The 11310-nt window shown below is 35.3% G+C and overlaps 2 protein-coding genes and 1 long non-coding RNA gene across 9 annotated transcripts; 1 reads left to right on the top strand and 2 right to left on the bottom strand.

Annotated features, from left to right (window-relative positions):
* Positions 1-42: 42 nt before the first annotated feature.
* Positions 43-5405, top strand: LOC110116940. The gene is made up of 3 exons (XR_007279827.1): positions 43-180; positions 5016-5194; positions 5264-5405. It is a non-coding gene; the product is annotated as an uncharacterized LOC110116940 (long non-coding RNA).
* LOC105684906 (neuroguidin) lies at positions 275-6726 on the bottom strand. 5 transcript variants are annotated; one of them, XM_012398622.3, is made up of 3 exons: positions 5249-6093; positions 4820-5167; positions 275-4584 (listed from the first exon to the last, which is right to left on the bottom strand). In XM_012398622.3, the coding sequence occupies exons 1-3, from the start codon at positions 5853-5855 to the stop codon at positions 4562-4564; spliced, it is 978 nt and encodes a 325-aa protein (XP_012254045.2). In that variant the 5' UTR covers positions 5856-6093; the 3' UTR covers positions 275-4561. The 5 variants fall into 5 exon arrangements, with proteins under 5 accessions (XP_012254045.2, XP_012254048.2, XP_012254047.2 ...); XM_012398625.3 differs by lacking the exon at positions 275-4584 and adding an exon at positions 6574-6726 and having other exon boundaries at positions 4746-5167; positions 5249-5783; XM_012398624.3 differs by lacking the exon at positions 275-4584 and adding an exon at positions 6325-6564 and having other exon boundaries at positions 4746-5167; positions 5249-5783.
* Positions 6727-7047: 321 nt separating this feature from the next.
* LOC105684901 lies at positions 7048-11231 on the bottom strand. 3 transcript variants are annotated; one of them, XM_012398611.3, is made up of 14 exons: positions 11048-11231; positions 10786-10953; positions 10477-10692; positions 10221-10406; positions 9973-10146; positions 9777-9901; positions 9202-9704; positions 8925-9127; positions 8642-8843; positions 8351-8554; positions 8180-8263; positions 7777-8061; positions 7323-7696; positions 7048-7234 (listed from the first exon to the last, which is right to left on the bottom strand). In XM_012398611.3, exons 2-13 carry the CDS (start codon positions 10837-10839, stop codon positions 7356-7358), a joined length of 2577 nt encoding a protein of 858 aa, XP_012254034.2. In that variant the 5' UTR covers positions 10840-10953; positions 11048-11231; the 3' UTR covers positions 7048-7234; positions 7323-7355. The 3 variants fall into 3 exon arrangements, with proteins under 3 accessions (XP_012254034.2, XP_012254033.2, XP_012254035.2); XM_012398610.3 differs by lacking the exon at positions 7048-7234 and having other exon boundaries at positions 7311-7696; XM_012398612.3 differs by lacking the exon at positions 7048-7234 and having other exon boundaries at positions 7311-7678; positions 11048-11223.
* Between the last annotated feature and the right edge of the window lie 79 nt (positions 11232-11310).

Here is an 11310-nt window from a genome sequence, read left to right on the forward strand (position 1 = left end):
CGGTACAGCGAATAGAAGTAGGTGATGACGCTCGTAGAGATTCTCTAATTCGCACTTTCTTGCCGCTTGACCGGAATCCACCACAAAGTAGATTGGTACCAAAAAGGTACCAATCATCAGTCAACAATACGACAGAACTACGCTGAGAACCGACAATACGATTTGTTTAAAAAATTACCGGTAAATATCTAAAAATCGACAAATAGAAAGTAGATTCGTCAATGTGAAGAGGCAGTTTGCGAGTTTTAAATGTGGAAGTATAATTTTAGACAAATTCAGACATTGAAATTGTTTAATTCAGTCAGTAAGAAGCCTTCTACATGATGATGGGTTCATTCATGCTTAAATTATCTTCTTTCCATGTGGGACATAGGTATACTTTTACACATGATTGTATCCACATTGTATTTCCGCTTTCATCATTTTGTTATTATAATCGGTTCTGGTTTTCATCATAATAATTTATTGTATTTATTTATAATTCTAAAAAATGAAGGAATGGCATTAGTTATACATATAACGTGGAATAATGACAACAAAAGATTACATTAAATAGCGCAATCATAATTCTCATTATCATGAGTTTTTTCTCAAACTATGAATCTAGTTAATACATTATTCCCTATTTAATCATCCAACTCGTAGTAATCATTATTAATGTGCAACTATTCAGATCTCTGAGTAAAACCGTTTTATGATTGATTTTGGATTTTGTTGATTTTACGGTTTTGGACTATCTTTGATGTAACAAAATAAACATCCGCCACTAAAAATCCTTTGTTACATTAGTTTGACTCGATGCAGTGACGCTTGGATGAATAGCGAGATAACAATAGTTCTCTATACATCTCTCATGAAGAATTGATCAAGTTTTTTGTAGGACATTTCAGATTTTTCTAATTAACTAAAATATTCAGTCTGTGGCTCGTGCGAATTTGTTGGTTCTTCTATTGTTTGAGTATCGGAGAGTGAGGTGCTTACACTATACACGTACGTGCAATGAGCCAAAGCAGATCTATTAAGACTAGGGATCGGATTCTCAAGTTTCTTAACTAATTAGGATGCTGAGAATGTATGAAAAGGCACTCGTTATGTTAGTTCAACAGAAACATAATATGCAGGAACCAATTATTTAGACATTATAGACTGTTATGTAAGCCAGTTATGTTCACATCAATATCAATTATAATTATCATAATTATTATTATTACTATTATTAACATTATTATAATAAGTAAATTATTTCTATAAAATTAGTCACCTGCCATCCCATATTAGTATATCTGCAACTGTGTTTTGTTATCTTCATCTTCAAGGTATATACCTGTGTATATACATTATACATATCAATTTACGTCCATACATTGACACAACTTATATCCCATATTTATTTAATTAGTTCAGTACAATAGATACTAGATCTGGTTCTACCAGAAAAAAGTTTGGCTCTTTCTCATTAGGAAATGTGTGTACATCAGCAACAATTTCACTCCGATATAATATGAACAATAGCAACAGATTAAAACTGTTCAAACTTTACCTGATATGAACAACGACTGTTTTTCCATCAAACTTTTATCATTTATTTGTTATAAAACTTGATCCATGTAATTTAAGGTTTTGGAAAGTAGGTTCAAATACATTCCATTGGCTTGTTACATTACCATATACAAATTTGTAGCACAATTACTATAACTATAGAAAACATGTTTTATTGACTTGAGGTAGTCTTGCAGAATATCGGCTCATTAGAATAACAGCTGCTATTGAGTGGATATGTGTTTTTCATTTTGTTCAATCGGAGTCTTCAATGCTTTCATGGGTTTTCATTACAAACATTTCTCTGGCTTTTTCAAGCCATATTTCATCCCTTGCCACTAAAAACCGAATAATCTAATTTTCATGAAAGTTTTCTAAAATGATTCAGGTTTACTGACGTATTCTACTCTTTTGCTCAGATAGGACTGATCGATCGAATTCTCTTATCTGCATTTGAATGCGAGGGATGACGATGCAGTCATTGCAATTACAGCATTCAATATGATGAGACTGTTCTTTTTTTTTTGCAATACTTCCTTGCCCGTAAATAGCACTTGTGAATAATGCCTAGGCGAACGGGCTATTTTATTCAAAGTAGTTGAATCTGGTTTTCTTTCGATTTTTATTATTATTATTATTATTATTATTTCATCGCAGTTATCATATTTCAATAAATTTTTTTCCCGTTTTTTCTTGTAGAAGCTTAATTAATATTTCCAAATCTTGCTTCACAGATTCTTCATTATAATTATTATCATTGTTATTATCGTTATCATTATCATTATCATTATCGTCATCGTCATCATCATCATGTTATATTATTGTTTATTTATTCATTTACTTTATTCAAGTATGAGGTTAGAACAAACCGGGATTTTTGTTCGGTAAGAAACTTTATCATACACCCATCGATAGGAACTCAGCAGTGAACACTTCTGTAAAAAATATAATCTCTATGGATGGATCAGTCCCATCGAAATGGGTGAGGACAAAATTATGATTCACAAGATGAAACCGAACGACAGTTACCATTCTATCGATACAATAAATTAATTCTCAATCGAAGAGAACAAAAAAATGAAAGAATTGTATGGATCATTTGAAGTTTTTTGACGTGTAATTAGTGTTTTGTTTGAATGCCAATTTAGTGCAATGTATTAAACAACAATGCTGAGATTTAACTAGCAGACGAACTTTTGACATTGATTTTCGTCAATAGGTAAAATTTGGTGGTATTTCGTTTGTGTCACTTTGTGAATCATATAAGTAGATACCGACACCGGACTTTCTTTGAATACTTTCTATTGCAACTGAAAACTGAAATCACGTATTTCTTTTTGCTACGCGACCTAGTAGTACTTTGGACACGATAAGTTAACATCAATTTTGCATTTTGTCATAATACACATTACTTTCTATAATACATGTAATAACTAGGATAATTATTGTACGAGTTATAAATGTCCAGAGGACAAATTTGAAAATTTTTTTGTGAGCATTTCATTTGACAATTCGATTTAGTCAATACACTGCTGCGACAGAAGGAAATACGCGAATTCTCATTCGCTGGAATGAAATCGTTCCAACCATTGGGGAACTATAAAAATTTTACGGACCGGTTAAACACCATATGTGATCTAAAAAATTTTGTATTTGTGATTTCTGACAAGCCCCTTTGTACAAACAGAAAAGAATAAATTTGAAAAGAAATCACAAACACAACGCAATGCAATTATATGTATAAGAACTTAAACTTAACGCAAGAATATAATAGCAATAACAACACAACCACAACAACAACCACAATAATAATAACAATAACAATGATGATTATGATGACGACATTAACTGAAACATCATCAAATTATACAATCATCGACATCTTTTTTCGTCGTTTTCTTCTATGAACCCGAAAAAATATAGAATAAGACATGAAAACATTCAATGTATCGTCATACTGATGTGAGTCATATACCCCTGAGCCCACTAAGATCAGCGTGAATAATTTATTATAGGTTTAAAGCTGCAATCGGTGGAAGTCTGTGATTTGTTTGTTAAATAATTTCTGACGATTTGAGTTTGTCAATAATTGCTCTGACAGTTTCAGTCCTAGAGCTACCATTAACGGCTGGTAAAATAGCAGTACATTTTTTTTCTCCACATAAAAGTCAATCATATTTAATTATAATCATCTTTTATCGATTCATTTACTTTGGTGCATGAAAATGAAAATATTATTGTAGTGTCCGAATCATTATTATTCGTTGTTATGCAGTAATGCTTAGATATAAAAACGACATACATCTATTTAAATTATAACTATTATCAGCACACTAAGGTGCTCGATCTTTTACTAGTCCTCATTCACTGTTTCTCTCGTTTGTCTCATGATCATAGATACTGCATTATTTTCTTAACGACAAGTAGATAAATTCGTATCGGATAGTAATTGAATACTTAATGTTTGTCACGATGATAATAATCATAACTCTAAATGACAGACTTCCAAAATAGTATTTCGTGATTCTCTCCTCTCGCGTTCTTCTTTCCGCGCCCAAGTTTAGTTCTATTTTTCTATCATTAACAATTACATACTAATCATCAATCGATTAATTATGATTATTATCATCATTGCCATTAGTATTATCATTATTATTTTATTATTACGATTACTATTGCTATTACTACTATTACTGCTACGACTACTACTATTTCTATTGCTACTCTTGCTGCTGCCGCTATTGCTACTCCTGCTAATGTTACTGCTACTACTATTAGCACTAATACTAATACTACCGCTATTACTATTTTAATGAATAGCTGGCGTATGACCAGTGTATTTAACCAGTGCGTTGCGTGAATTTTGAATGTGAATTTCATTACCTATCTGTAGCTTTTTATTTATTTCTTATTTTTCAATTCAATAGTTACCGCTGTACAACCCTCGACTTTCTTCTGTGCAAACTTCTCTCTGTTTTCCTCTCATTTCTTTCTTATCTCTGTTCATTCATATTTAACAGAATTAGTGCCGTTTTTTCTTGAAGCCTACAAAAATAACACATCATTACTTTGGGTCAACAAATATCAACAATTGAGAGATCAACCTAAAGAAATCTTTACAATTGTGCTCAGCATGACATGCGTCCACAAACGCTAAAATAAAAATCCACACTGAAAAATCAGAAATTCATCCACCAACTGTCACTATGAAACGAACAAACCGCTTTTGAATTCAAATAAGCATTTCATGATGAGGACGAAACATCGACTTTGTGCTTACTTTTTTTAGCCTTTCCTTTGGGAGCTTTTCTCTTTTTGCCTGCTAGAGAGGATGGTCCTCCAAATGTAGTGATCTCATTGCCAAGACTAGCAAGGGTGGTTACTTGGCGCCGAAGGTGTCTTTCCTCTTTTGTCACCGGAAGTCTGGTCATATAGTTTTCCTCATATTCTAATTTTCGCTTGTTCCCAAATCCAAGGCTTGCCGGCTTTTCTCTTGGGTTCTGTGAATCTTCTGCTGGAGCATCTAAATATTCGTCTCTCAACTCTCGAAGTACCGTTCCAGATACTGCACGCCTACGAGCTCGCTCACTGGACTTACGAACCCTTTCAGCAGTCGTCTCATCCCCATCTGAAATAAGAGACAAGATCAAGAAGGGTGAATATTTATGGGTTAACTCAAAAAACTAGAATAATGAACTTTTCTCTTCACCATAATGGACAGCAGCAAGTTTGGGCGGGACGTAGATTCCGGATTTTTTCAACTGCGCTCTGGAACCCTGAGAATTATTGCCGTCTTCACTATCGGCTTCCAGATCAGAGTCTTCAATTTTGCCAGTAAGAGCTTCAAGGTTGGCTTTGAATTTGCTGGGGTCGTCATTATTTGAAGCGCCAGTTACGGCAGTTTTTACGAGCTTGTCGATCTGGTATTTGAGCTTGTGATCTATGGGCCTAATTTTCTCAAGGACAGTTCTTATCTCAACCATGCGATCTATCGATGGATCACCATCAATTCTTTCCCCAGAGCATTTTCTCAAGACTACATAAGTCAGGTTTATCAAATAAGATAGAAGCATGTGATATTTCATCTCCAAAAAACTTAAACCTTTGTCTGTTGATATTTCTCCACTTTTAACACGAGCTAACATATTGTCTACCAACTGATTAACCTGTAATACATTTGCGTTCATTTCGCCGAGCAAACGAAACGCCTGCGGAATATCTTGCTGCTCTGTTTCGTCAATTGCCTGCAATATGTAAAAAACTTCATCATTTGTCTGCTTTAATAAAGTGACTGAACTAAATCGGAGAGTTATCATTTAGTTGAACACCTAAACATTGATATAACTTGCAATTTGAAAGCGCAAAAAAACAAGCCCTTTATAACATGGGAAAAGCCGATATCAAATGATCCATCAGAGTTATACACCCTCGCCTCAATCCCAAATAATTTTTTCGATAAATGTTTGGTATTTCAGATTTCTTTATAATGTAAAATTTCATGATGATTTTGATCAGAACAAGCGTTTAAACTTATTTATGTAAAAATTTAGTTGAATCTCATACAGCTTAACAACATCTAGTTCAGAGAAGAATTATTTAGCTGACGGGCTGGGGCTGCAACTCGTGGAAAGAAATTAAAATATTCTGCCATCTTTCCTATTTACTAATGGATGACAGGAGAAAAAAACAATAAAATTCGGAACAAAGTCGCCGAAAAAAATTCATCAATGTAAACGATCCGGAGGTTTAAGAGGCTGAATTACATTCATAAAACACACAGCTTACCTGTACCATTATTGTTTAAATAAAATTAATTCAATAAACGCATATTCAAACAACAAAACTTGAAATTTGGTATAGAGATTAGTGGGTCCCCCACGTGGGACGATATTTTCCTTCTCGAGGGGGGATATTTTTTCACTGGGGAAAAGTTTAGTCAAGACAACAACCGACACTCGGTGTGAGTGTATTTACTCTTACTGATCAGTAAAATCACCAGTCAATGTTAGCAGTGAGTACGTTCTACATACGTACGGTAAATTTCAGCAATGCGAATTTCTACAGTCTTTATTTTAGAAAAAAATACCCCAACGCTAGTTTTGATGACAATAAAATAAATTCAAAGTATAATTTCAAGGTAGACTAGTCACTCTGTATCCGAATGGAATTTGACTAAACTTGTGCCGGGATTATGTGTTCGATTTTCGATTGCACGACTTTGGCTTGAGACTGCGAGGAATTATACATTATGGGTTGAATAACGAATTAGACCCAGATCTATAGATAATGTTTGTTAGAAATCGAAGGTAGTGAAAAGTCGCAGCTCATTCTTGCAGTTTATTTTAAGTGGTGTGGATAATTGCGAACTTTTTCAGCTCCATTCAAACTTTCGGGATTTTCGGGAATCATTCGTTATAATGTATTTTTTTCAATTATCAAAAATATAACATTGGTCTCAACAAATTATCTTAAACTTGATTAATATTCCAATAATCCAAAACGAACTAATCAACGTCATTATTGTTTATTATTCTTTGGTCATAGTCATGAGCTAATAGATGGATCGCACCAGAGCTAGTTTCGCATGTCCTGAAGTATATAGTTTTTGTAACACAAACCTTACTTTATTCTCCAAATCGCAAACGATTTCATTCTTCATTTCAAACTAAATCTTGCTGATTGCAAAATACAACGCCTAAAATAATACGTTGATAATTTTTATAATAATAAAATAAATGATAAAGGTAAAAATAAAGAAGTATGAGATCAGATTTCTGTGATACCAATAGTCATATTTCTTATAATCCTTGAAACGTTTATTCCGTTGATATCTGTTTTTGCATAAACAAAATCTTCTTATCCAGTCTCTGCAGGTCAACGGCTCTTTCTGAGACGTCAATAGCAGAGGGAGCATCTCCCCCTCCAATTGTAGAACACTGGTCAACCCTTTCTGTTGTCATAATAGAATCGCATTTATTTCTATTCCCAGGTCTATCCGATACACCTTCAGTATTGGGCAAAGCTTGAGTCAGATCTGGAGAGCTGACATTAAGCAAACTCCAAGCCTTCGAAGTAGAAGTATTAGAATACACTTTTGAGGTAAGTGTGTCCGAATGGCACGTTACTTTGTCCAGTATTCCTAAAAAGAGGTAGAAGACTAAAAATTTTCAAATTGCACAGAATTTGAGGAAATATGTAAGAAATGCGACATGCTTGTAACGTCCATTTAGTACTCACCTGTCAAGTCAAGGCTTTCTGAATACATATCAATGTCTTGTTTGGCAACAAATGTGTCTCTACTAAATAGGTGCTGTCTTATAATAGACGGATTTTTTTTCATTCCTAAACTTTGAACATCATTGACAGAATCGTCTGAACGGTTAGGTGTTCTATACATTATAGATCTGTTAGTGCGCATGGAACGACCACGTTTTATATACGGGATTAAACACGACTGGCTTATTGGTAGTCGTGGCACACTGTTGGCTGGCTGGATAGAAAGAGATGGCTTCTTGCTGTTTACTGTAAACAATGAATTCCAGTTTTTTATTGTATTGCAGTAGGGAATAAGGCAAAACAGCAGAGGAGAGGGACCTCTTTCTCCTTTATGTTTCAAGCACTACAACAGCGATCTTCGTACCGGTGTAGGGAGTTCTGATGTAAGTAAATGTTTGCTCCTCTCTGCTCATATTATAGGTATCGCCAGAAAAAGTGAGTCCAGGATCTACCCAGAACAAAATTCCAAAAAAGTGATTCATAAAAATACCAATTGAAATGAGAATATGGTATGAAATAGTTTCATCATAGATACCATGTAGAGTGTCTCCTTGCCCTATGCTGGCTTTTACGTAGCTTGTATGTACAGAGGTGGAGCTATTGATAAGGGAAACTAGAGCAGGCTGTACTCTTTTAACGACGTTTAATATGAGCTCACATCTCTTGATGACTCGGAGCTGCTGGGGTTCCGTTGCATTGTTTGTGAGCAATTTAGATGCTATGCCAGCTTCATAGATAGCTAAAATACATGCAAACAAAAATTCAAACAAGTAGAAGCGGAATCTCGAACGATTGTTAAAGTTTTAGTTCTGCATTCTTTCCTCACCTGCCTTTAACTCCTGGATCATCACAGTCGTTGGTCTCTCTATATTGTCTCTTCCAATGTCATTGATAGTTGCGGATATCTGGTTAGACAACGATAAGGCCCTTTGCAAGACTCCATTAACTTGTGTTTGCGTCACACCTTCTCTGTTGTCGAGGCAGTCCGACATTTTTGATATTTGCTGTTGCATGTCGTCCAGGATGACCTGCAATCGTTTATCGTTTTCATAAAGACTAAACAGTTAATAATGAAAATATGAAAGTTTGCATGGATTTTCCCAGTCTACCTGGCAGTAAGCCCCAGAGTCGATGATAACATTGATGAGCTTGTGAAGTTTCTGCATTTCCAGCTGCCATTGAGCTGTCAGAAGTTTAACAGTTGCCCGCATCTCTTTGTTGTCAGGATGCAAATAAAAAGCTTCAATTGCAGGCACCAGTTCTGGTTCTAGTGACTCCAGACTTGCGAGGCAGTTCCTGATTTTTGCGACTCCTGCAAGAATAAAATAGTTGGATCAATAATGCCTCAGTTTTTAGAAGCATTTGCAAAAAGTTATTTTCACTCACTGTTTAAATCCTTGCAGCAGGCGATAGCAAACATTCCAATCTGCATAGCTTTGTCAGTGACTTGGTCAAACTCTTCTATCGCATTACTCAAATCACTCCTACCCCGTTTCCGTGCCGCTAGAGCATTACCGCAGATTTTGATAAGTTTTTTCAGAGGTCCAATTGGATCACTGAATACCTCCATAACCAAAGTAAGCATAGAAACGTTGACTTTTTGCTCTAGTCTATATAAAGCGTCATTGAGAGTATTGATGAGGAGGTTATTTATACTCGGATCAGGCTTTTCAGAATTCAACTGTACTTTCAGGCTTTCGTACTCTGTGATTATCGATTGAGAGATTCCAGTGATAGCGTTAAAATTATAGGGATGGCAAACCTGTGCTATTGCCATAGCATGTGCAAACACCTCTTCAATCGCAAGCCATAAGGCTGTACAATCCTCGATTTGGGCATCAGAACTTTTTCCTGATATGCCTGCTAGGATATCAAGTGCTATATCCATCCTGCAATTAAAAACCGTGAGATATCGATAGTCAGATATCTCCGGGGTATGTGGGAATAGCATATTTTTTCACCTATAGACGAAGTGATTTTCTCTTTCCAGATTTTCCACCTCAGTAGAAGGGTGAGGAGCGTCGATAACTTCCAGAAGCATTTTGAAGCACCAGCTCATCCTGTTGCATGCATAATTTTTGCAACCCTGCAAGAAATAGATGAAGACACTTAGCAATCGTGTACCAAAATTTAAGAAAATTTGGAAACAGGTCTCACGTAAATTGGAGCATTAAGCTGATGTTGCTCTTGAACAAGTTGGAAAAGGATGTTCAGCGCAGCGCAAAGTTGGCTGGAGTAGAGGGCAACCTTTTCCGAAAGCAAATTCGACAGAAGACTTTTCCTAAAGATTTGAAGGGGTCCAAATACTTCTACAATTGAATCACCCAGTTCCTGTAAAAATATTTAATTGGTAATATTGACTAATGTAACAGAGGCAAAAGTCAGAAAAATTTAGTTTCTTATACTTTGATGTTTTGAAAGTCTTCAATCTGTTGAACAGACCCCATGTCCTCGACATAATCCCAAGAATCTTTGAGACTCTGTTTAAGAGGAAGACATTCTAGTTTTTCAAGAGCTTCTAAGGCAATAGTAAATTTCCCCAATAGATCATCAATGAGGCTTTCGCCGTCAATTGCCAGGGCTTGTGTGGTCTAGGATTCAGGATTAGATGTCAGATGAATAAATCAGCATAGTTTGATGATCATCAATTAAGAAACAAACCAGATCAATTTTTTTTTTGGTTGAACAGAACTGTTCTATAAGTTCAGTTATTCTGCTCTTCATTTCATTAAAGCTGTTGTAATCTTCTTTAGACAATAAAGTATCAAGTTTTTTTCCCAAGGTATGTAATTCATCTGAAAACATTAACCTCATTGGTTCCAACTTAAGGGAGTCTGAGTTTTCCATCGACTTGAGCAAGTCTCTAAGTTTATGAATCTGTGAAAGGTCGAAGAGGAGTTATTGGTGTTTGAAAATTCTAAGATTAGGTCATTGAACTTCAAGAATTTGATATTAAAATCTATAGGTTACCTGGACCTTGACAGGCTCCAGTATACTTTCCATCCCTTTAGTTTTCAAGGGCATTGTGTTGATCCTCCCAATTTGACGATATCAGAAATCAACACCGCTGAATGATATAGAAGCTAGTGTATGTATGTATAATGGTAGCCAATTTTACGCCCTCAACCTCCTGTAAGCCTTAATTAACAATAAACGATTTGTAAATAAAACCCACTTGACAACGAGCTTCACATTAAGTATCAATCGATTCGGTTACAGAAATCGAACCAACCTGGTTTGTCGAAAAAACAGCACTCACGTATGATGATATTTCGATGGTAATGAATGCAACGATAAAGACTGAAGTTAGTGAGGAGCATTAAATGAATTTTTTTAGGTAACACTGATAGCAAATTAAAGCTCGGTATACTTCTAGGATTAATTCCCTATCCTCTTTATTTCATTTGACACGGAACGCGAAAAATTTGCTGTCACTCGATCATTTCGATAGATAGATCGATCTAGCAGATTTCAGATTCTGGGGTCATGTCCTTG

This window comes from Athalia rosae, chromosome 8 (assembly GCF_917208135.1).
Source record: "Athalia rosae chromosome 8, iyAthRosa1.1, whole genome shotgun sequence".
Taxonomy (NCBI): domain Eukaryota; kingdom Metazoa; phylum Arthropoda; class Insecta; order Hymenoptera; family Athaliidae; genus Athalia; species Athalia rosae.

Excerpts from the sequence above, each read along its gene's own strand:
- LOC105684906 (XM_048659484.1), bottom strand. The coding sequence starts at position 5,855 with ATGATAACTCTCCGATTTAGTTCAGTCACTTTATTAAAGCAGACAAAT. Across the intron at positions 5,168-5,248 it reads ACTTGCTGCTGTCCATTATG|ATGGGGATGAGACGACTGCT; the intron begins GTGAAGAGAAAA and ends CTCTTATTTCAG.
- LOC105684901 (XM_012398611.3), bottom strand. The coding sequence starts at position 10,839 with ATGCCCTTGAAAACTAAAGGGATGGAAAGTATACTGGAGCCTGTCAAG. Across the intron at positions 9,705-9,776 it reads GAAAATCACTTCGTCTATAG|GATGGATATAGCACTTGATA; the intron begins GTGAAAAAATAT and ends TTTTAATTGCAG. Across the intron at positions 8,264-8,350 it reads GCAAGGAGACACTCTACATG|ATCCTGGACTCACTTTTTCT; the intron begins GTATCTATGATG and ends TGTTCTGGGTAG.